The 25419-nt window shown below is 39.8% G+C and overlaps 1 protein-coding gene across 1 annotated transcript in view; it reads right to left on the bottom strand.

The window, feature by feature from the left end:
- The window catches only part of LOC142405259 (sodium channel protein type 5 subunit alpha-like), a 222068-nt gene that overhangs the window by 145905 nt on the left and 50744 nt on the right, over positions 1 to 25419 (bottom strand). The window contains exons 5-7 of the mRNA XM_075492326.1: positions 23627 to 23755; positions 19056 to 19147; positions 10506 to 10736 (exon numbers count right to left, since the gene is read on the bottom strand). Coding sequence (XP_075348441.1) covers positions 10506 to 10736; positions 19056 to 19147; positions 23627 to 23755 — 452 coding nt within the window. The remainder of the gene's footprint in view (positions 1 to 10505; positions 10737 to 19055; positions 19148 to 23626; positions 23756 to 25419) is intronic.

Below are 25419 nucleotides of genomic sequence, written 5' to 3'. Positions count from 1 at the left end.
ATAACACCCCCTCCTCGCCCTTTCGCCCACCGGCACAAACACGTTGTACCTCCTGGTAATACATAATAATTAAAACGAATCCTTGCTGCACTTGCTGTGTGCACACTGTGTCACACACGGTGAAGTCTCTAATAAATGAAATTGAGTTTGAAGATGAAAAACATGCCTCACAAAAGCGATGGAACAGGATGTATTAAGGGTATTATTAGGGAAGAATGCTTGGGAATAAATGGCACCGCCAGTTAGTTCTTCCCTGCTAAAAGGGGTTGCAAATAATTATAATAATCAGTTACTCTCCTGTTGCTCGCCCCTTGACAGGGGATCTGGGTCTCCTCTGCTGTCCCCTAGCATTTGCTACTGCCAGCCTTTTTGGCGAGTTTTGCAGGCTCTCAGGGGCTCTCCTCTCCCTTCTTGCTTCCCGTCCTTCTCTCCCTCTTCCCCTGGGCACTCGCTTCTGGCCCAGCTCTCTCCTGCCACCTTACCCCTTCACTCTCTGGGAGGACATTTTCAAAACTTCAGTTAAAAAAGGAACAAGAGGAGATAATTGTGAGGATGGTTGGGCGGGTAGAGGGGCAGGGTCCAAGCAGCCAACTTTGTTTTGAGGATATTATATAAACATTGGCTTATACATGACTTGAGGGTAACTACAGCCCTGAATTCGGGGCTTGAGCTATCCTGCAGGAGATATGGAGGGGCTGGGAGGCGGTTGTAGAAAACTATACAACGGGGTGTTGAGAGGAAAGTGGTCTCCTTAAGCTCAAGTGTCTCTGGTAGGCTCCTATCAGTGCTTTCCCCCATGCTCGAGAGAAGCCAAAGGAAGCAATTTCCCAGGGCTCAGCAGTCACCATAGCACAGAAAGGAACGTGTCCAATTTTGGTAGTACAGCTTTTTCCCTTTTTGAGAAAAAGCCACTGAAAATATCAATCAAGCCCTCTGCTAGATGGCTCCCGTGCACTAGGAAGAAGCTCTGAAAGCCTCAAAGATCCAGAGTACCTGGTTCATGCTGCCTGTACAGTCTGAGGGAAGGAAAAGCACAACAGGAGTGTTTGGAGCTGCAGACCAGAGGGGAGAGGAGAATTTAGATGCTCCACCAAGGCTGTCAAATTGGCTTGGGGATCATGCCAAGTTCATGGGCATCCCGAGGAAGACAAGACAGGAGACAATGACTAGCAAAAAATACACATGCTGGCTTTTAAACATCTTCAGATAACCTCCTTCCATGTCTCTGTGTCTGATCAGTCCCGCAGACCCACACTTAGGGCTGTAGGCTGCGTAGCACGTAACTAAAAGCATATTTAGTACCACTTGTTTAGACATACATTTCACATAAATAGGCAGCAAAATGCTGAAGTGTGCTCTCTGGAAGTTTTGTAGAGGTTTTGTGTTTTGTGGAGTTTTCTTTATGTTTCACACAAAAGAATTAAAATCAAAAGCTGCTACAAGGGTCGAATGCATTTGTGATTACAGACAGATGCCAGAAAAATAGAAGAAAATACTCCTGCTTGTACTGTGATAAAGAAAACAAATGAATTGGATCAAAAACTGACTAAGGGACAGAAGACAAAGGTTAAGATGAAACATCAATGTGCAGTATCTCTGCAGGCTAAGAGAGGGCTGTATCTGCACCACTTTATTACATTTACAAGTACAAGGGAAAGAGAGGGTGAGCAGAAAGGTGACAAAATCCACTATACACAGTATTTTCCAGGTAAATCAAGTTCAAGGCCACAACTGAATGAAGAACACTAGAGGCCTATCCCACTAAAAAAAAAAAAAACAGTGGAGAAATGTAAAGTGAGATATTACGTTGTCAGAATGTGAAGTAAAGCAGAGAAGGAGAATATCTCTCCGATCCATAACCTTGTGAAGTTTTAAATTCCCTGTATCAGTTCAGGTAAGAGATATGGATTTTTTTAAGGACCCTTAGCCAACACTTTTATGTAATAAGAAGCTGTGATCAAAGAAAAGTGTAATATTGAGATGCAGGAGGAACAGGATGGAGTACTGTACAGGAAACAACCTATAAATCAGTGGCTTGTCTCATCCAGAAGACAGACCACAGCATTGCTTTCAATAGGGTAACTGCTGGACTGGAGGGTATTGAGAAGTGGGTAATGAGAATGACTGGGAAAAGTTTAATAAGAAGAGCAATTGAAAAAATGGAGATCTTTTATCTTAGAAAAGAGGTGACTATCAGAGTCAAAAATACCATGCATTCTGGAAAATTGGAACAGGGAGCTTTGTGTGCTCCCAGTCACAGAACATGATAACAATGTTGTTTGCCCTAAGAAAACGGAGGGGGAAAAAAAGAAAAAAAAAAAAGAAAAATTTTTCAAAACTAAAGATAAAGGAAATATTTTTCACTACACTTGCCATTTCAACTGCTGAAGTTACTGCTGCAGGCTGCCCCTGTGGCCAAAACATTCGAAGAGAGATTTGTTGCTTATGTAGATAAGGATACCCAGAGTTATAATAGTTAATGTTAATACAAATTTAGAAAAATATCTGTACTTCAGGCTGTATTAATGTCTTCTGGAACACGTGGGGCCATTCTGTGTCACAGACAGATGCTGCTGTAGGTACACCAAGGCCAGACTGAGCCTCGCAATTCCCATATTTTATCTCCACCTCACTTGGGTGAATTCATCATTGATGAAAAGTATCAGGAGAAAATATTTCTTTACTTATTCCTTAAAACCAGTGCAATAAGAGAAAGCAGCAATGCAAGCCGTTCTTTAGCGGTGACCTCATGGTGCACCTGGGCTGACTGTTCAGAGTTAAAAGTGAATGCTAGCTCTTGCCTTTGCAAGGCACGTCATTGCTGAACCCAGAGCAAGCAGAAGTCCATGGACAGGCTCCAAAGGGCACAGACAGAGTCCTTTCAAATGCCTCTTTGAACATCACTGTGCGAGTCAAGTGGTATATTAGTTTGGTAGTTTATGAACAATAGGAAGGTGCAGGAAAACTGAAAATGTTCAGTCTGAATCTTCCATGGCAGGTCTTTCCTCTAGTAGATCTCTCCTTTCTGTGAGCAGTAATGCAGTAATGAGAGAAAAAAAAATGTGTACGGGGGACAAATCCTCCTGTTTTACAAACTGTTCCAAGATAAGAACTTACTCTTTCACCACAAGGCCAAAAAAATTCCTATTGAATTGTCGGGAAGAGACTGTATTTGATAGAACAATACCAATTCCTATGTTCTTCTGATCCTTGCACTTCTTCCGCTGGGCCTTTCTTTTTCTATTTAGCTTAAAACATTAAAGTGCACAGGTACAATACCCATGTTAATAACACATCAGAGCATTAACGTTTGAGCATTTATGAAGCTATTTGTCAAAAGATCCACAGCACCCGAACAAAGCCACAATATTTACAGTTAATGGCGGAGTAACATGAATAGATTCCACGCTGACAAGCACAGTCTGAAAGCCCAGAGAGGTTCTTTGTCTTAATCATTGGTTCACATACAATCATACATAATAAAACACCTATTCCAGTCTCAACCTGATTTATTGCTTCCCTCTTTCCTCCCACCTCCATAATTACTCATCAAACACTCACTGTCTTCTATTACCACCTCAGACAACACCTCAAACACTTCAGCTCTTCCCAAACTTGCTACATTTATTATCTGACTTGGACATCATTATTTTCTATACAGTTCTCATACAGTTTCAGAATATCTGTTCATACAGTTCCATTTCAGTGGTTCTGAAAGCAAAAACGAAGCCATTTGTCAGGCAGAGTTAATAATCAAGCACAGAGCTTAGAGAAGACATACACGCATCTATATACACACATACATATTTTTATATATTCACGGATATATGTCTCAACATCCGTGCCCGTTTATTTCAACGGTGCATTACACCTAGGACATCAAAGAGGAGGATGTGAAAAGACTCTAGAATTATTGCACATTGGTCTGGAACCGCTCCTGATTTATCAGCTCTGAGCAGTCAGAGTGGCTTTAATTGCATTTACATCATGTGCAAGACCAGTTGCTTCCCACAAGCCTGTGACCCCTTCTTAAGTACCCAAGAAGACCATGATTCAGATGGGTATCACATCAATGTTCAGCAAGTTGCTCTGCAACCAAAGGTTGTCTACGAAGAGTGCTCACATTCCTCAGTGTTAGGCATCTAGAGTGGCTGGTTTAGTTGGACCATCTACCTAGGCTGCCTAGCATGATTAAGGGATATAAAATTAAACAGGCTCCTCCAGAGGCCATCTCAGAAAGTTCCTTCTCCAAATCACTCCTATCACAGAATCACAGAATCGTATAGGTTGGAAAAGACCTTTAAGATCATCGAGTCCAACCGTAAACCTAACACTGCCAAGACCACCACTACACCATGTCCCTAAGCACCTCATCCAAACGTCTTTTAAGTATCACTTTGATGGATGTAATTGGGAGCTGCAGAGACTAGGTAACTAAAATAAGAACCTAAATTTAATGTATTTATACATCTTTCTAAACATAGAACCTGAAGCAACCTTCCAGGTCTAACTGGAGATGACAAAATAGATATTACATTTATCTTTATCCAGAATTTTTTTTATAATTAAAGCTTTTTTTTCCAGACCTTTGGTAACTACACAGTTTGACTTCAGAAGAGAAAAATCAATGCCGTGAAATGAATGCCAGAAACTAATCTGGAAGAAAAAAATAACATCCTTGAAAAGTCCTCTTTTAAGCTATAAAAATGGCAGTTGATTCCTCCCAGTAAAAGGTTAATAAATCTTAAACTATTTTTTTTATTATTTCAACATTCTGGACGGGATTATCTAAAAGAAATTACAGGTTTTTATTTTAACTTACTAGATACTAATTTTGAGAGAAAACATACATCGAACACTTTGAAAACAAGACCATTTCAGTGTGTCTTAAGTAGGATATTTAGTTTAAGAAAAAAGAAAATACTGGGGTTTGAGACTATAATTTCAAAAGTGATTTTACAATAATTTTACTATATTTTTAAGGTGCGGGGGTTAAAGCTTTTTTTCTTATGTGTTCAGCACTTCCATTGAGCCCTACTCTGCAAAGAACACACTATTTCAACTCAGATTTCTACTTACTACTTACCGACTAGTCAATAATCCATTTTAGTAATGGAATACATAAATGACATTAAAGATTCTACAATCACCAGCCATGTGAATCAACTACACTCAGTCCATTGGTATGTCTTTTCTCTCCCTAAACCAGTGACATATCTGACATCATATACCTTTCAATCCACTCTGACTCACACATTCATAAAGCTTCGCTTCATCAAATACATCTTTAATGTAAACACCACAACCTAAGACAGCCTTTCAAGCATGCTATTTGCAGCTGCTTTCCTAGAATTCTTTACAGGTATTGGAATTAAGCTTGCAGTTTTCAAATGAGCTGGTATTTCTAAACTATTAGCTCTCCTAAAGATAACTAACAGCTCAATAACTTTGATATCAATACATTGATCACATAATTTTCATAATGCTGTAGATGTAAACTATCACTATTTTGTAAATTTTTTCTTTATTTCATTCTTATACATGAGCACTGCTGTATCTACAACTTCAGATTCCCAGGTTTGTTGTTATTAATGTCTAAAAATAATCCTCTTTGGGCTTATTGATTGCAGTCCCTTACCAAATCTAGAATTGAAGGTAGGAAAATAATTACTTACCAGTAGCCAGTGTTTTCCCAGATGAACAAGCTGTGTCTCCATTTTAACTTTACCATTGGCACTTGACATGAAGAATTTTTTAGCCTGATTCTATCTAATGTTTAACTGTCCCCCACCCCGCACTCCATTCATATAGGCAAAGAACAGTCCTACAGAGGAGGCTGGGAGACCTGATGAGCTGCTTCTGCCTTAAGCTTCCTTTTCCCCTTCCTAGGTTTGCAATGGTAAGCATTACTCACTGGAGGCAAAACCAGACTGGAATAACTTTTCTGATAAGCCTTCTTCTTAGAGGTTGGTGTGTAAATTGTGAAGACCTAGAGTCATTTAAATTGATGGAAAGAATAGAAAAAATCCTGTCATGAGATAGATGTGCCCACCAAAAAGCAGATTTTTGATCTGCATCAACACTATCAGTTGAGGAAGGACTAAGCAGGTATCTCACCTTACCATGACCCCATGCCCAATACCTAAGCTGAGGAACCAGAGGCACCTCCAATAGCTTAGAGGAAGTTTCTTTCACAAAATTAAGCTTTTAATGACAGTGCCAAGAAAGTCCCTTTCTTGATGGTCTGATTGAGAATATTCAATGTTACTTTTGTATGCTAGGACTTAGTGATTAGTGAAGCTAAATGGAAGAGATCTCTCAGTGTGAATTTTCCCACTGAATCCCCATGCTTAAGGGCGCTGTCCCTTGCTTCCCAAGTTACCCAGCACTCCCTCCAGCTGCAGGAGCTGTCAAAACGATGGAAAGAACAAGCAAAGTGTTCGGTGGAGAGGTAGGAAATCCTTATTCCTTATGGGATTTAGTTTATAAGATTGTCTCATGGCAGATGCACAACAGGAGGAGAGAAGCCAACAACTCTCAACAACACTAGCAACCTTGCAATATAGGATTGACAAATTCATGCAAGAAAGATTAAGTAACAGTCAATGGCCTGAAAGGGGAGGTGGTGGGGGCTGACTGCTTATGGACCTATCATGCACAGAAGTGGACCGAATCTTTTTTTTTCCAGATTTAGGGAAAAAAGATTTTTCTCCTGCCACCACAGTTCCTGTCACCACCGCTACTGGTGCTGGTATGTTGCCTTTACTGGTGGTGGAGGCAGGAACAGGGGTAGCAGAGAGGCTAGGCAGCACCTGCAACCATCAGCCAAGATAGGCATGGTGACCACAGTGGTAGAGCAGGAAAGTACATGTGGGTCTTGAGTGTGTAGCGAAGGGAAGGAGTTCCTGAACTCTGGGGGAACGGTGGGTATTTCCTCAAGGATCAATTCCTTCAATTGTGGTTAAGCCACTGATGATGCAAAGTTTATAAAGTGACTTTTTTTCCCCATCTATAAAATTAAAACAAGAAGATTGAGAAGAGAGATGAGAAGACATTTCCTGCCTGGGGACTGAAAGGAGATAAGGAAAGGAGAGAGGATACAATTTAGTCCATATCCCAAGTCAGTTTTGAATAAAAAAGCAGAGCTGAAGCTATCCCAGGCCTTCTACAAAATCAAAATGTCTCCTGTACCAAGTGCCTGTGGCACACAGTTATCTCAAACTAAAAAGGGCTCAGAAAGATGGAAAACTGAGTTCTTATCTTTCTTTGCACATCATGACTAAGTCTCTCAGCTATTTCCTCTGCAGCACCAGGCAATTCTTCACTGTATTACCCTCTTAAGGGGTTCCACTCGTTTTTGGTTTTCCATTCATGCAAAAAAGATTCAAAGGCACAAGAGGAGGCTGATACCATTTCAGAGGCTCCCTGCTGTCCTTTAAAACATTAAAAACTCTCTCAAAGAATCCAAAGCAAACTTTTGCTCCCCAAGAAGAGCAGAACTGGCATATCACCCCGTTTTGATTCTCTATTTCAGTGTCCTGATGAACAGAATTAACAATTAATTTTTCCAATTTTGCTTTTGAGTGTTTTTCACTCCTTTATTTCTTTACATCCTTTTTTTTTAGGTATTATTATGAATCTCTGACAGTACTTCAGGTTTCTCTTTTCTGTTTTTTAGATTAGTATCCCTGCACCGGACTAAGTGACTCAGCCACATTGGTTTTTGAAGTCTCCGAAGAGCTTCTGTAATTGTCTGTGCTCCCTTCGAGTGAACTCTACTATCTCAACATGTTGGGCAATTTTCTTCTCTAGTTCTTCTTCCAAATAAACACTGACACTACTCTGTTTCTTAATATATTCCTCTTTTTTTCTAATTTGGTCTGCCTACACTTTAATCTAACTGTATGTATTGCTTAATTCCCTGCAGTACTTGAAGTTTGGACTGTTATTAAATTGTGGTCAGTACTACTCTGTTAAACAGTCACTTCATTTCACCATAATACTTATGCAAAATGAAATATAAAGCACTATCCCATCTAGTTACAAAATGAGCCAGTCCTTCCATTTCTGAATTGCTTTAGTGCAATAGTCAACATTAAATGAAAATCCTACTTAATATTGTTCTCCCTAGCCTAATAGCTAAGCCACCTTCTCCAGCATTTCGAGGAACACTTCATTATTCTTATTCAGAGATCAGTACATTTTTCCTATAAATCTACTTTTCTTCTAGTTCTTCAGTGGCCTGCTGCACTGACTCAACGCTTCAACTATTTATATCATTTTTGTCCATCTACCATAACTGATGGCTGTTTGCCATAATGCACCATGTCTTTATTTTCAGATACTATGAAAACATGAAAACACTCATTGATATTATTATTACTTGTTATTAACACCACATGGTCAAACTTTAATTCACTTTAATCCATTATCTTAACAAGTTGATTATTTTTCTAATAGGTAAGTCTCCTTTAGTGATAACAAGTATATTTTCATGACCATATTAACCATTGCTGGATTTACTAAATGGATTTATGGGAGCATCTCCCCTCCTCCACATATCAGGACTACACAAATAAACTTGCTCATGGTATGCTGGAGCAGCTGTACAATTCCTCCCATTTAAAGCAATGTTGCAGCTGGCCCTGACATTAACTATATTTTTATAGAGACTATCCAGTAGTACATTTACCCTACTTCCATTTCCAGAGAATCAGACTATCTTCACAGCTCTGTTTCATCCCTTCACCTTTATTGCAGGGTTTTATACTTCCAGCCATCACTTTTTTATCTCTCAGTGCCTCTATGAGAGAGGGAGAGCAGCACCTCTCACAGCTATCAGTTATCTGTGGGTGGAGGAGCCGTGAAGTGCCTTAATCCACCACAGGTGCAGAGATATCTTTACTAGCTCCATGAGCACTCATCTCCAAGCTGGAAGCACAAAGAGCATGGGTGGGAAAACATGTCAGCAGGCTCATCACAGGCCAGCATAGGTCCACTGTGGTTTTTTAGCTCTGGCACAGAGCTCTTTCCCCTCTCAGCTGACAAGAGGGCAGTGCTGAGGGGACACATAACCTGATGGTCAGGGTTAGTCCCAAAGATGGCCCTCATTCAGCCTCAGCCAGAGCTTCATGAGCTGCCCTTCCTTAATGCTGCATCAACCACATCATGCATTAAAGACACCAATGTTGAGCTTTTTATTCCTTGAATTAAACCTTTCTAACACCACTACTTCCAGGGCTGCTTAGACTGCAGGGAGAGGAATCGAGCAGAAAGGCCAGAAGTCACCAGTGGGGAATGGTGGGACTGCCCTCGGCCCAATCCCTGGACCATGTAGCCTGGCTGAAGACTTGTACAATGCTGAGAAGCCAGCAGAAGTTGGAGGCAACCTTGTGCCAGGCGTTCAACAGAGTCCTGGGTCAAGCCAGGCAACTTCCAGGAGTCAGGCGCTGCGTTTTTATAGTGCAGATGGCTGGAGATACAGGACTGAAGGGTCCATACAGTCAGAGCAGAGGTACCCCATGACACTATGTCACCTCCTCCCAACCAAATTTCCAGTTAATGCATTGATTATGTGGTTCATTCTTCTCTTCAAAATAAATAAAATACCAAAGGTCACTGGTGATAAGTTCCTACCAACGCACATCAGTCTGGCTGCTTCCTTCCCCCAAGAGCATCACTGAATTGTTTTAGATGTGAGTCCATGTCCGTTGCAATTGGTGTGGGTCCTCCAGTGACTCAGAGGCTTTTGGAGCAGCAACAGCTGGGCCACTTTGTTTACATTCTGAAGTTTATTTACATGAAATGCTTATTTTTTAAAAATGTTAATAAATTAGTTCAGTGAACCTATTTCATTGCAATTCAAAGTACAGCAGACTGTAGAGTATTAAAAATTGCTTTAGCCTAGAAAACAAGCTTTTTGATAGTAAACATCAGAGCACCAGATACTACAGACAATGGCCCAACCCAGATAATGAGTTAGGGCCCTAATAGCATAAGAGTTCCTTAAAAAAATACTCTTGGGATTTTTCAGATTAATAAATACTGAATTGCTCTGCTTTGCTTTTCAGTTTTTTAAGACCCTTAATTCAAATTTTGAAGTTTTGTTAGAAAATGCAAGAGCTATAAATTGTCTTAATGAAACAGTGTGCAAACCAGACCACACAGAGTTGAAATTTTCATGTGATTGCCTAATTCCAGGAAAGGGAGCTTTAAGCAAAATATCATGAGACACCCTAAAACTGTGAAAATCATCAGTGATGAAACTAGGACCTTAGCCTGTATCGTAGGAAAGCACCAGAAATACTTTCAGCATGAACTGTGAAGGCACCACAGAGATCAGAAAAAGTTACCTAGATCTTTCAAAACCACATCAACATCATGAAGAGCCAGTAGTCAACATAACGCTGCATTTGCTGATTGACATATAGATTTTGGTCAATAAAATAAAATAAAAAAAAAACCAAAAAACCAAAAAACAGACAACAGGGTAAAGAAGAGCTTACCTGGATCACTAAGAAATTCCTCTGAGGTGTTCCACATCCTACCATCCAAGTACAATGTGCCATTGGTTGAGTTAAACTTGGTGTAGTCCCTGACACACTTGTGTCGCAAGTTGCCCATGAAGAGCTGGAGGCCTATGAGGGCAAAGACACTCAAGCAGAAAACGGTCAGGATCATCACATCAGCAAGTTTCTTAACAGACTGGATAAGTGCCCCTACAATGGTCTTCAGTCCTAGGGAGATAAAAGCCAAGAGTTTATAGACTGAGAGGCTGAAACATGTCTGCAGATAGCTACTTTTCATGATGAAAATCTCCATGGAAGGGAAAATCGGAAGGGTTTCTACTACATGTTTGTAACTGGACGGCAGAAACGAGAGACAAGTGATCACTATGAACATTTAGTTTGGCCTACTTTTGTCTGGACAAAAGTCTTGGTATTACTCTTACACAAACACTGATTTAAAAATGGAGGGAAAGAACTGGATGGAGGAACAGTGAGATACAAAAATATTCATGGGTACAGAAAATACGGAATGTCTTTTATATTTTCACGGAGCTGCAGTAAAGGCTGTAAAGCCTAAATCCCATTGAATTTTGAGAATGTATATTAGTTTTAAATCACTCAGGTGATTCTGATAACTTTATCCCTCACATAAACAGATGAAGAGGTATGGACATGTTATTTATTCCCTGATTATTATACATATTTTAGTGCCAAATCCAGCTCGCTGTCCCCACATGAATAATTCCTCTGCCTTCAATTCATTTGCTTAAGACAACAAGAATTTGGGATTAGAAGCCAAATAATATGGGCAATGAAATAAAACCAGTGGAAACTATTTGAGTAAAAGAACCTGAGGCTCCAACAATACCTGGGCAAAGTTAATCATTTTATAATATGCTGCCAATGCAGATAAATCATCTTATTATAAACACCAAAGGCTTGGGTCACACAAATTAGCTTCTCCTGTGTTATTTCACCCTGTAACACTAGCTTCAGTTTATTATTCTATAACTATACAGATATAAATAATTATACTGTTTTCTCAAAAGATATTGCTTGCTTTTGAATTGTTCCTGGAGATCAGCACTATTTGAGCTGATTGAATATTACATGAATATGACAAAACCCACTCTTTTCAAAAAAAGACCCTTCTTCTAAACTTGTGTGCTGTAGTTGGATGGCAATATCAGCTGCACAATGGTAGCAATTTTGTTGGTTTTTTCCTATTTATAGTTAATTAATACTCGATAAGTAGTAATCAGTGTTTCTGATAATCAGTGTCACCAGTATGGCAACAGTAAGAGAAATTGAGTTAAATGGAAAAAAGAAAATGCAAAGAGGAAACAGGAGGAATTCTCCTGGGCAATACTCAGAAGCACATTGATTTGCTCACTGAATATGATCATACACATTAAAGCTCAGTTCCCTGGAATTCCACCCCAAGAGTTTGGCAGCCACAAAGGCTGAGCTAGTGCTGTATAATTTAAAATAATATGAAAATGTACTTGAGGACTCATAGGAAGGCAAAATGGGGTTTTGGTCTTGCTTAAAATTCTGCAGTTAAAGTAAGGGGAAATCATAGTTTCTCAAAGGAGGATGAGCTGCTAGAATGGTCAACAGGTCCAGCAGTCTCTGTATCCAGCAGCCTAAAATATTCCAGTCCTGCATAGGGTATTGCCATTAGGTTAACCTGTGACTGATATTAATGTCTATAAAACGGCCTTTTAACCAAAAGGGACTGACCCATCAGGTATGGATAGCGCCCTTTCTCCACTAAATTCTTTGTTTGCCTCTTTAAAGCTAGTTTGTGGCATGGTAAAGAGGGAGAGGTTAGACAGCTCCCTGCTCTGCTCAAAAATAAAGCAAAAAATATTGCAGTACACACATTAGGCAAAAGCTGGATTTTTATGCTATCTGCACTCCTCACCAGAAAGAGATTTTACAAATGAGGTCAGTTCTATTCAGGTACCTAGAAAAAGGCCAGCTTTGAACTTTTGAGTTCATCTGTAGATTTGGCTACCTATTTTGACACCTAAATAAAAAGCACAGCTCGTCTGATAATCTAATCTTGGGTGAACTTCATACCTGAAGTGAAACTAGTTTTAGTTGTAGCCCAATTCTGAATGACTTGCTGGGGTCTCACCCTTATCCAGTGTTAAGAATATAAGACCTTTAAGACAGCCAGGTCTTAAACAAGTAGTGAGGTGGGGAAAAAGAAATATGTTTTGTAAATGCACTAGAATATTTGTTTATTTTATCTAATATTCTGAAATGTTTTTGATGATTCTCATCATTGGCTGTCCTTTGAGCGCGCAGATGTTTCTTCACTGAAGCTGGTGAAACTTGGGAAGTCCAAATGCAAACCAAGTCTTAAAAAAGGGAAAAAAGCCAAACCACAAACTCTTTTAATTCAGTACCCTCTGTGGAATCCCTGCAGGACATGTATTTGTTTGTAATACAAATGCAGGCTTGGAGGCTGCATTTGTATCATTTAAGTACACTAATTAATCTTACTCACATGGGCAAGGACAACAGGAGTCCTAATGTGAATTAGGATAATATTAGGAAACAAGACCTACAAAATCCTAATCACCAATAAAGACGATCTGTTTTCAAAATCAGGCCCCAGTATTGTTAATATCAAGGTCATTTCATGAAACATGTTTTTCTCAGTTTACTTACGGGGGTTTTAAATAGAGTAGTAATCCTATACTATTAGTTTTACAAGTTCATTCCTTGCAGGTATCAAATAATTTCTTTATGAGAGGGCTTTCTGCTTTACTTTCTTTTTCTTTTTTTGTTTTAATAGCATACAGGTTTCTGAACAGTTTAAGAAGAGAATGCTTTAGTAATACAATTGCTGTAATTAAAGACCATTTAAAAATAACCTGTACTCTGCCTCCTGGACCTTTGTTAAAACTTTCCAGGAAAACCATTTGGGGAGGGGTATACTTACAATCTTAACTGTTTTTTCTCACCCTTTAAAAACAAAATTTGCCCAGAAAATTAAGTAGCATCCATCAAGTTGCTTGGCACAACTCACTGCTAAACAAAGTGTTTAAATCACCATTCATTTAAACTTTCTGTGCCTGATAAATGGAAGGGCTGAGGGGAAATCAGGACACTCAGAACCTCTTGCAGGTGCTCTGCATTTCTCTGAATCAATCCCATGTTTTGTAAAAGCAATGCTAGATGTATTCAAATTTAGAGCACTGTTAAATCTTCTAGATAAATAATCCTCCTTTGAAATAGTGCCAATGAAGAACACTGCAATATAGCTTAATAGAAGATACTATTTATGGGGCATTAAAGGCATTTACTTAATTCTTGCAAGTCAAACACCAAACCAGGCAGCATGCAGCAAAAACTGAGGATCTGATCCAAAGCTGAGTAACAGCTACACCTGTTAATGACAATGGGTCTATAGATTACTCCCTATCATGTAATCGAATCAGGCTTTTCCTGAATCACTGAATTCTTTCCACGCTTCTGGGCCAAATCCTGCTTGAGGGACATGAACAACACCACAAGATCCAAAATCAGTGGAATGAGGGCTGTATAGACAGCCTGATATCTGCAGAAAGCAAGAAGGATTTGGCCCAAACATTCCTGTTAATGCAGGTAGAAATTAACACATTCAGAGGTTAATCAAATAATCAGTATTCAAATGCAAATCAGAAACCACAGAAAATGCAAGCAACACCAAACAATGAGAAATGGCAAGATCCCACACCACCATCCATTCCTCCTGCGAGATGTGAGAATTAACATAATTCAGTATGACATCCATACCAGATGTTGGCAATCACCTACAGAACATCAGATGCTTTCATGCACAGTCTGGAAACGAGCGAGGAGAAAAAGCAAAAACAAAAAAAAGAGAGTGTGACTTGCACCATGATTGTCCTCACCTAGCCTACTCCTTCTCCTGAGGATAGGCATGTGTCTTGTAAATATCTGCATGAGTCATGCGCATGTAGGGAGAGAAGAGTCCACTGTTGATGAATGTATTTTGCCGCTAGCCACTGACACGTGGGGCAGCAAAGAGTTTAATAGCATGTTGGCATTGAATGGTTATCAGCATTTCTGTAGACCGTCTTTGCATGGAAATGTGACTACCAGGCCAGTCCCCAAGGAAAACGCAAATACGTCATGTATTTCTCACCTCTGGGATAGTTAGTTCTTGAGTTAAGTGATTTACCCACCAGAAGGATGACATTTATCTCTCTGCAGGAGGACTTCAGTGAGACTGAAGCAGTGAACGGGGGTCAGTCTCCTCCACACAGCCTTAATTCTTGTGCTCCGAGCTCTGTTCTGGCTATCAGTAAAGTACCGGATAACATTCGCAGCACTATTTATAGCCTTTAGACTCACACTAACTTAAATGGGAGCTGGATCAGGCCCCAAAGTGCCTTGGCCCAATTTTCTATGAGGTCACCTTTCGCCGGTATCCTGTCATTTTATGTGAGATGTCCGTGATGTACACGCCTGTTCCAGAAAGAGCAGTGGAGCTTCTCTGCATACAGGCACTTTACAAAATCCTGGTGATGATGATGATGGCCTGCATTTTGCAGGCTTTTGATGAGGAGGCACAGAAGGGTGTACCTCAGGGCTTTACGTTACCTCAGTTAGTAGTTATCAAAAAACATTGGTGATTTCCATGCAGATAAACCATGATTTGAGACCCTCTACTGTCACGGGAAGGGTTCCTTTTGAGCACATTGGACTTGGATACGCTGGTAATGGGAGACAAATGAGTGACTTCAGTGGGCTGTTCTGCTGCTGACCGTGGTTCCTATCTAGATTGAAAACAAATGAATCCAGTTGCCATGGCAATGTGCAAGATGCTAATTAATAAATAAAATCACTAAGAGTTAAAGGTCTTATGCTCTCATAGAGAAAATGTTACTTATTTCTAAGCACCTGAACATAAGGGATATATGAAGAAATTAAAACTTTTTTCTTTTAATAAGTCTGGATAAACAGATACCGAGCTACTGTAAAAAGCTTTTTTTCTCTCGATATCATGGGCAACTGGAAAACAGAAAGAAATGCGTGTGTTTAGTGCAGAAAAAGGAAAATTGAGGGAATTCATGAAGGTCCTCTGGCATGTTAAGGGCTGCCACAGTGGGTAAGGCACTGACCTGATGTCCTACACAGTGGCTGTAGGGTAAAAAATAATGAGCTGATAATGCACCAAGAGAGAGTGAGGCTGGATGGAGGGCTGGACTGAGAGATAGGACCTGCAGGTGATCCATGGCCCTGGGGAGCAGGAAATGCGGGCATGATGGCAACCAAACTGAGCCCAAGATCTCCAGTGAGCGGGAAGCACGTGACTTGCTGGTAGATGCTAATATTTGGGTTGCTGAATCTGGATCTGAACCTGTCCTCCCAGGGCAAATCTTCTAAAGGCATTAAGTAGTGAGGTGCTGGAACAGACTTCTCAGGAGGACCATGAGACCTCCACCTTTGCAGGACTGTTAGAACAAGTCAAGCAATAAATATCAGGCCAGGTCTGAGCTATCCTAAACACAGCCTTAGGCCAGGGGAATGGACTCTGAGAGTTTGGGAGATCTTTTTGAGTCGTGCAAGTCTGTGTCCCCTAAACGTCCCTGTGCCTGCTTGCGCACTTAGAGCGAGGCATTAAAGGTAGGTGAGATTTTTAAAAGCACTAATTGTTAGCTTTACTGACTCCCTCTGGAGTCAATAGTGAAACTCATTGATTTCAAGTGAAGCAGAATGCCTTTGAAAACCAGCCTCTAAGTGCTTTGCTGGACAGAAGCCTTACACCACGGAGGACTTGGCCCGTTACTTTCGGTAACAATTTCACTGAGCATGCTGAGTACAAGTATGTTTTCGCAAACATAACTACCTGATGGAAAAGTGTGATCAATTTTATTGAGGAAAAGCTTAGACATTTGCAAAGGAGAATACGTCTCAGCGTTCTTCACCTAAGATATAAAAGAGGAAGCAAAAATAACAAGCTGCTTCTCGTCTTTCTAGTAGTTGAACCCAAAATTCTCATGGAAGATATTAGTGTTCATCATCTTTTCATTTTTAAGCTTATTGTGGAAAAGTATTTCATCTCAGCATAAGCCTATGTTATCATTAAAAACTCAGAGTGATCTCCAAATAAACACAGCATCATGCCCAATATTTCTTTTAAAATATATGTGTCTAACTGAAAAATGAACCAACTCCTCTGAAATTATGTGCTAACATTAAAAAACCCAAAACCTAGCTGTGTTTTACAAGCAGCTAGGTGTTCCTTGGCAATTTGTAGCACTCCACATCTGTAATTTAAACATACTCAGGGCACAGGTAATCTTGACAATAAATTCTAAGGCCAGATATTCTATTAGCATATCTTCATGCAGTTATGTCAGCAAATGATTTAGTTACTTGTACCTAAAAATGCAGTTATCAAAAAACTAATCAAATAGTCAGAAATAAAAAAAGAGACTGTGAGTTATTATGTATTACTCTGATAAATAATACTCCTGATCATTTTTTTTCTGTTAACGAACAAATGAAATAACTCTGGTTTTAATATCACTGAAGGGCTTTAGTGTATTTTTAAATAAAGTTTTTCTGAATCTCAATACTCCTTTTTTCCCCACTAAAAAACCAGCCAAAATTTATCATTTGATGTAAGACAAGCTTCTGCTCCAACTCTGAGAAAGAACAGCAGAAAATTGCTATATATATAACTCAGCAAAATTGACAGGCTCTGCTCTGAAGAGGCTCAAGCTTGAGACAAGATGGGAAGCGAAAGGTGTCCCCTGGAGATGGCTGTCCTTCCAAGTTAGTCTCCAAATCGCTAGCAAAGGAAGCTAGGAAACTCCAGTTTGCTTTCTGATTAGCCACTACTATCCCACATGATCTGTAAAACTGTGCTCGACTTTCTCTTTCCCAAGAAAAAAAAAATCCTTTCTCAGTGTAAATCAAATTAGAGGAAACATAATAAAACCTCTCTGCTAATTGATTTTTCTTTTTAAACTTAAAGACAAAAATTAAGACAGGAACTGATTTCAGGGAATACCAGGCCTAATCATCTTAAAATATTCTTTAAAAGCTATATATTGACATACACTTTCAATGAAAAGTACCTTGTTCTTTCAATCATTTCACTGATTTTCATTACTTTAATGTTGGAATGAGGGAGTAAGCCCTAGACCCACATATATATTTTTCTTAACACCTGAATTCCAGAATTCCCATTTCTAGCTTATACTCCGTGTGAGTGCTGTGCCTAAAAGTTTACACCACAGAATTTGTTTAGATTCATATTATAGTGTAGATGTGCATAATATGATGGATGGAAAAGCCTTTCTAACCTTAAAGAGCTGTGCGTGAGAATCTGAGCAGTTCTCTCGATGTTTTGAATATTTTTGACATGTAATTGCCAACATCTGTTCAGGATTATCACAGATAGGATCTACCATGCATGGTTTTTGCTATCTTCTCTACCTTGTCATGCAGCTTGGAGATGTTAAACACTGAGGCTGAATGAGACCTGTCCATAGATAATCTTGGCAAGAAAGTATTGTCATATGGCTAGTCCTCAGTCGACTCACTTCTGCATAAATTACTTAATAGTAAATTTTATTTATTATTTTAAGAAATAGTAATAGATGATATAAAAAGCTATGAAAAAAGAGCTTCTTTCACTACCAGATCTGTAGTAAAACACTGATTTTTTCGGGGGGGGGGGGAAATCATATCCTTTAAAATGTGAGATAATGTGTTGGTGAAATGCTGAATCTACCGAAATCAATGATGAAATGTTTTCTGATCTCTTCAGGGTCTGAAATTTAAACAGTGTTCTATCACATGCGAATGGATAAACACCATGACAAATTAGGCTATCTATGCCTGCAGTCTTGAAACCTCAGCTCATAGCACAGATTTAGATTCCTCTATCAATGTGCTCTTAAACACGAATACACATTTTGAGGTCATTAACCTTCCATTTTTAAAAATCAATATCTGAAGACTTTAAAAGAGTTTCATTGTCATTTTCATATGGTTCATGAATGAGTACTTTACGTTAGTGATTCATGAGCCACTGCATACCACCGTTCTTACAGCAGCACTCGTTTTAGTGAGGTCTGTAATTTTGGAAACACTCTAATTCCTTCTGCCCACAAAAACAGTATTGGAAAACGTATGAAAAATGTATTCTATTGACAGGTCACATTCCCTACATTCCTCCATTTCCTGATCAGTATCTATGGTTAAGTCGTTTGTAATTACTGTGCTTACTACTGGAAATGGCATGTAGGCTTTAACTGCAGCCGGAGTGTTTAACCTGATTTTCACCTGAAATGACTGAGATTGTTTTCAGCGCCCGCAGTACTCTGAACGTTCGTAAGGCTGAGACATTGCCCAGGTCCACAAATTCAGTTATGTATCTGTAACAAGGGAAAGTCACACACAGACAATGACAAAACACCAGCAAAAAAACAACAGTCAAAGGGACAAAGAGAGACAGAGAAAGAATCACTTGTAGCTGAGAGCCAAAACGTAAGGATCAGGGCTTCTTACCTGGGATTACTGAAATAGTTTTTAAAGCTCTCAATACCCTGAAAGTCCGAAGAGGTGAAACACTGCCTACATTCACAAATTCTCCTACATACCTGTAGAATTAAGTCACAGTTATTTGGAATTATACAATAGAGTATGAGACTTGTCTGAATGAAGAATGCATTCATACATAGCGGGAGCAAATGCAGCCGAATGAGAGGCGCATCCACTTTTCAGGCTGTTCTTTGATGCCATTTGTCCCGGGTTTTTCACATTATTTCAAATGTTTCTTGAATTATTAAGCTCATCTAATAGGCATCAATTCTTTAAAACTACTGGGTGAACTTTGTTATCGTGCTGTTCAGCAATAAATACTTAAAAGATTTTACCATCATGTAGTTTAACAGAAAATTCTTCATGTTATAGGAAACATTAAGAGTTATTTTACTGCTCTTAAAAAAAATAAAAGCTTCAAATACCCAAGTAATTTTCACATAATAGCTTCTGCAAACTACATATAGGACAACATGGGAAAATATCAGTGCAAATGTTTCTACTGGCTTATTTATTTTAAGATGCTGTTCTCTGTGGTAAAGCAGATGTTGGTTTCAAGAGATGCTTAAAATTTTATTTTGTTTTGTACATCAAATCCATGCCCTTTGGCTGCAGGAAGATGGATTTTGAATGAATATAATTGCAATCCTACTAAAAACTATTTATGATTAAAATACCAATCCCAGCTCTTCACTGCTGTGCCTGTTTTGGTCATCATGGAGACCCACGCCACATCTGAACAAAATGCTCCCAGGAGGGTCAGTTATGGAATGAGTTTGGTTTTATCAGTGTGGTACGAAATGATTTCCTCCAAGTCAGTATACAGTAAAAGCATAGTCACCACTGTATTGTCTGAACAAAACAGCTCTTGGACCCTTTAATTTCACTATTAAACTCCTATTAAATTTCATTTACATATTCTACTTCTTTGAGGCATTTGTTTTTACATGTTAAGGAAAAAACTCACCTGGTTATTTTACAAAGCCTGCTTAAGTGGGCTTTGTGGAAAGGCCTCTGGGGAGGACAAAGCATCCTCTCCATATCTACTAATCCAGATTATAACCTGGAAGAGCAATATTGCTTTTCCTCTTCATAATCTCATAGGGGAGCCTGGCAAAGATTTACCTGTTTGGTAATTCCTACCCGGATTTAGCCAGTGCTTCTCTCCCAAACTCTTCTGCAGCATGCAAGGGTGGAAAAAAATAATCTGGGGAGAAGCAACAGCATGGGAATATATTTCTTCTGGCCAGAGATTTGTATAAAACACATTATTAATATGTGAACAAGCATATAAAGCAAATACTACTGCTGCTTGTTCACAGTAGTTAACTAAGTTTTATTTTGTCCATTTCTTGGATGAAATTGCAGCAGACCAATTCCTCTGTATCAGGGAGCGAGAAGTAACTGGAATTCCCATCCCAAATTTTCCTGTTAGCCAGGGAATTGTTTATTGTCTTTAAGCTTTTGGCAGGGCACTTTCCAACCCAGAGTTACAGCTGCCTCTCCCTCGCCTGTTCTGGAAAGTACTTACTTGTCTGGGAAAGAATGATCTAAACAGGGGTAGTGTCATAATTTCCCCTGAACCCATCCATGGCCCCACAGAGGGTCACAAGCCATGGCTGTGTCTGTTAGCACAAGGTGGGAGAAAAGCCCTGGAGACTTGTGGCACCTCTTACCCTCTAGCGTACTATTTAAAACTACCTTCTGTGACCCAATCTGTGCTGCCCAAAAGAGGAGGTAAGAAGTTATTTTGCAATAACGGTAAAGCAAGTGATGGTCATTCCACTATAACACCCACCACTGAAAGAATCAGATTTTCTGTTAGCTCAAAACCATTGGTCCATCTAGATCTCATGGCCCCTCATCAGGCTTTCCCGTTTTAAACCCTCATGCCATCTTTGTTTCCAGATACAGAAATACCTCTAGCATCACAGTAGCTACAAGCAAAGACAACACCAGAGTTACCTGTGTAATCAGTCTTACTTTAAATTACTTGCAAATTGGATTTATATGAAGGATAAATCATATCAGAATAGAGTCCATTATCCAATGCTCTGTACTATCTGCTGCTTGCATACTTGGGAAGGAAGTTTCATTGTACATATGAAGATCATATTGCAGTCACTTTTAACTCTCTCACTGCTGCCTATGGGCTCAAGGAAACACTTTTCTATTTCTTTTCTATTCCAGAATTCCAATTCTCTTTTATCTATTCTAAAAACGTTAATATAATATGCCTTGAAGTAAGGAACAATAGGAATAGATGCCAGTTCTGAAGAGGACAGCCATTGCTATAACTTGATATTGAGAAACTTGATTTTTCACGTTGCAGGTCCCCGTTTTAGGGATCTTCTAACTAAGAGATGAAATATCATTTGGGAAGAAAATTGAAATGCAGCTAGGAAAGAAAGCACAGACACCCAAGCCTCTCATTAAATAAGGCTTAAGGAAGTTTTCATGAATCCTGGGGCTGGAGCACTGAGTGGCCATTCAAGTCTAGAAGAATCAGCAAAGCAAAAAGAGGTGTAAGCCCACAACCTCTGGGAATCAAACCCTGATTCCTACCTGCAGGGAGCGAATCACCTCTGGGCAACTGCCTGCCTCAAGGTCTGTGCAAACCTCCACATCTTTCCAGTTCCCTAAAGCCCAAACAGCCAGAGGTAATGTGGACAGAATTTAAGGGATATCCAGACCTTGTCTCACACTGACTGTTCAGACTCGAATTTCAGTGACAGTAAATGAGATGCTCCCAGAGGAGTTCTGCAGAGCTGGGGGTGATGCCCCAACCTCTGCCCAAGCTGAGAAGATGAGGTGGAGCAGATGCATTGCCAAGGCTGCAAGCTGTGACTCATCTTGACCTTTTCGCTGCTCCTTTCTGCCTCACTGTCAAAACCCTCCTTCCTTGTAGAATAGAGGGAACCCATGCACAGAAGATCTCTGTTGTGCTGAATTCAGAGACCTGCAAATGAACTCACATCCCAGCTCACAAACAGATAAACTATCGTACCGTGCTTTTACCAGCTGTCTGATGGACGGGAGAACAGGCTGGTGACACTTTGTGTTGTTCTGTCCTGCCTCTAAATGTTGCAGGAGAATTGCACTTAGCACTGCTTGAGGAAAAGTTCACCTGAGAAAAATACCTAATGTGTGCTGACCTCCAAAAGCTCCTCCCCATCTGCGTTGCATTTTTTTTTTAAAAGCTTATCACAATGGCCAGATGTCAGTTCAGCCAAACCCATAGGAACGCAGTAACAGATACCAGGATCTGGCCTAGGGCTGGCTTTGATCCAAAGCCTACTAAAATAAATGGGAGTCTTCCCAATGAAGTCCACGTAAGTTTTACACATCTTCATGCTGTTCCTCTGCTAAATGCTACTAAGAACATCGGTCCTGATCCCTGCAGCCTACCAGAGTTTTTCTACTAAATTCAGTGGCCCTCACTGGTGTTTAAACTAAGTTTGGTTGAACATTTTTTACCAGTTTTGGTTCCATTCAAATGTCATGGGCCCAGGAGTTCAGCTCAAATATCAGCACTAGCAGGCTTGCATCTCACCTAAGGCTGGGAATTATGAGGTTTAAAGAAGGCAGCGAGAACTAAACTAAAACCAGAACATAATATAGGTAACATTAAGCAGAAAATACAAGGAGATCAGAGGAAATCCTTCTACGATTAGGAAACGGGGCCTTTTGGGGCATCCCTACTAGCTTCCACTTCAAGATGACACGTTCTCTTCATGTGCTTTTCTCTCTTCTTTGACTATGAAGAAAATCTGGATTTCTAGCTCAGCTGGAGATACCGACAGTGTCAGGCATCTGCCTTTGGCCAGCGCTTGGGCTGACACTGTGTCCGCTGTGAGCGTTGGCTGACTGCTCCCCTACCCCTGTGTATTTTTAGCTGTCTAGATGCCACAAATCCATCAGCTCCTTCAAAGCACCAGAACCCCACATGTCCTGAGTGAACTCTAATAATCTAGGTAGAAGTATACGGCTGAAGGGGAATATCATTTTGGGGGCCAAATTTCTATTCCCAAGATACATAACAAGTTTCAGAGGCCTTTAAATTCATTCCCTATAGCAGTAAAATAGTAATTAATTTCAGGATTAAGAGGGTTTGTGAAGCGAAGAATGCGAAAACAGCTTCGGTGATGTTATGGATGGATAGATTATAAATAGGGATTTAAATACATGGGTATTCAGTCACACTTATTACACTTTCTGTTCGGGGGTCTGAAGCTTCCCAAAACTACATTAGGTAGGCCAGTATTGTTACAGATATTTTACAAACAGCTCTCTCTGTGGACCACAGAGAGAGTAAATAATTTCTCCAAAATAGTCTAGTGAATTGAGGGAACAGAATTGAGGATTCCTCTGACTTATTCCTCTGAAACCACTCAGGAAAACAAACTCCATCCTAATATACTTCAGCATTTTCTCATTTTCAGTACAATTTGAGTGACAAAAGGAGAACAGCCAGACAATTTTTTTTTAAGTTCTATTGCATATCGCTGTCTTGAAATATATAAAGTAATGCTACTTACGCCATAACAATAACACTGAAATCCAGCCAGTTCCATGGATCTCGAAGGAAGGTGAATTCTGTCATGCAAAATCCTCTCGCCAATATTTTTATCAATGACTCAAAAGTGTAAATGCCAGTGAAAGTGTACCTGGGGAATAAAGTGGCCAAGATAAGCAAGAGCATTAGCAAGCAGTAGATGGCAGGAATGGCAGAGGCACGCTCAACACAATCCTACTCACATGAGACACTCGGGCCCATCTCTTTGGGGTTGCTCATGGCTGCAGCACTGGGCTGTGAATGAGCAGCTTCATGTGTGGACCAAGGAGCATGTAAGAAATGGGAAAGTGCTCAGGACAGCCACAGGATGAAGATACTTTTCACCACAGGGTGTACCTTGATGAATCCTCACTCATTAAGTCAAGTATGAATACCACGCTACTAAGCTGTGTATTGGGACTTTTGAAGCTCTGCCTGCAATTGCCAGTGAAAGAGGAATGGATTATGCCACATTCCTTGTTGTTTCTCTGATTTGAAGGAGGGTGGTTGTTCCATTCATACCTCTCATCTCTTCCTGCCCATGCCATTTTGAAGGACAGCAGGTTAAAAAATGTCACCACTAGGTTTTATTAGCTAAAAAGGATATTCTTCCTGCCACTTCCCTTGCGTTTCACTATCCATGGTAAATCACACCAGCCCTCAGAATTAAACAACAGAATGCCCTGAAAAAGAGGAAAACAACTCCCACCCGAATACTATATGTAGTAATTTTGACCTGCTTGACAGTAAAAGAGACACGAGGGTGGTTTTTTCCCTTAGTAAGATAAGTTGTTTATTACCAACAGCCTCTTGACTGTGATGATCTTGGATAGAACATACATCTTACCTTTTGTAATAAAGATGATGCTTGTAATAAAATTTAGCAAATTCTCTGTGGAGGACAGTAACGTATCTGACATAATATTCGGATTTGTATTCACCCAGGGCTCTACCTACCATCAGACATACTTCAGGGCATGCAACACCTCTTTTTTAATGTTTCTACCTGAGACATCTAGCCCAATGGGACTAGGTATTCTAGGCCATACCTTAATAAAAATAAGAAATGTTTAGTATCCACCACTGGCGTTCCCTACCCCTGTTCTCCAAATGAAGACTCAGGTGATACCAAAGCCTATTAAAAAAACCCAAACAAACACCTAAAATCCCCAAAACCCACAAATCTCATAAGTCATGATGTTAGGGGCTTTCACCGGAAACACTAGCTTGAATTTTCTGTTCAATCCCTAAACATCAGTAGCTATAATGGTGCCATCACACACAAAAAATTATAACAGCTGGGATTCCTGTTTGGTAAAAAAAAAGGTGTGAATAATTAAAGGTGGCAATATAAGGAAGAACTTCATTATGCATAAAAAGGAAATGTTTTCTCTTAGTTGTATTCCACTGATCTGCAACTGGGCACACATACAGGTAGTGGCAAATCTCACGCCCTCCTGCCATCATGTCACACAATAGAGCTAGTTACACACGTTATAAAACCTCAGTACGCTTCATCTTAAAATGGAGATTAGCAGGACTGTTTTTGTGCAACAGTGGGTGCAAAATGTTTCTCATATCTCCTCTTTGACCATACACCTAAGCATTATCTCGTATCCAGTTTTTCGTGGCTCCTATTTAGTTTTGCTCTGGTATTTCAAATATAGGTCATCCACGTGACAGTCTCTTTAAGCATGTGTATTCAGTAATACATGCAGAAAACACATGCAAAGAACTAAAAAAAATACTTAACAGTACATAAGCTCATTAAAACGA

This window comes from Mycteria americana, chromosome 2, assembly GCF_035582795.1.
Source record: "Mycteria americana isolate JAX WOST 10 ecotype Jacksonville Zoo and Gardens chromosome 2, USCA_MyAme_1.0, whole genome shotgun sequence".
In the NCBI taxonomy this organism is placed as follows: Eukaryota; Metazoa; Chordata; class Aves; order Ciconiiformes; family Ciconiidae; genus Mycteria; species Mycteria americana.
The sequence above is the reverse complement of the archived record's forward strand: the minus strand, read 5'-3'. Positions and strand labels throughout refer to the sequence as shown.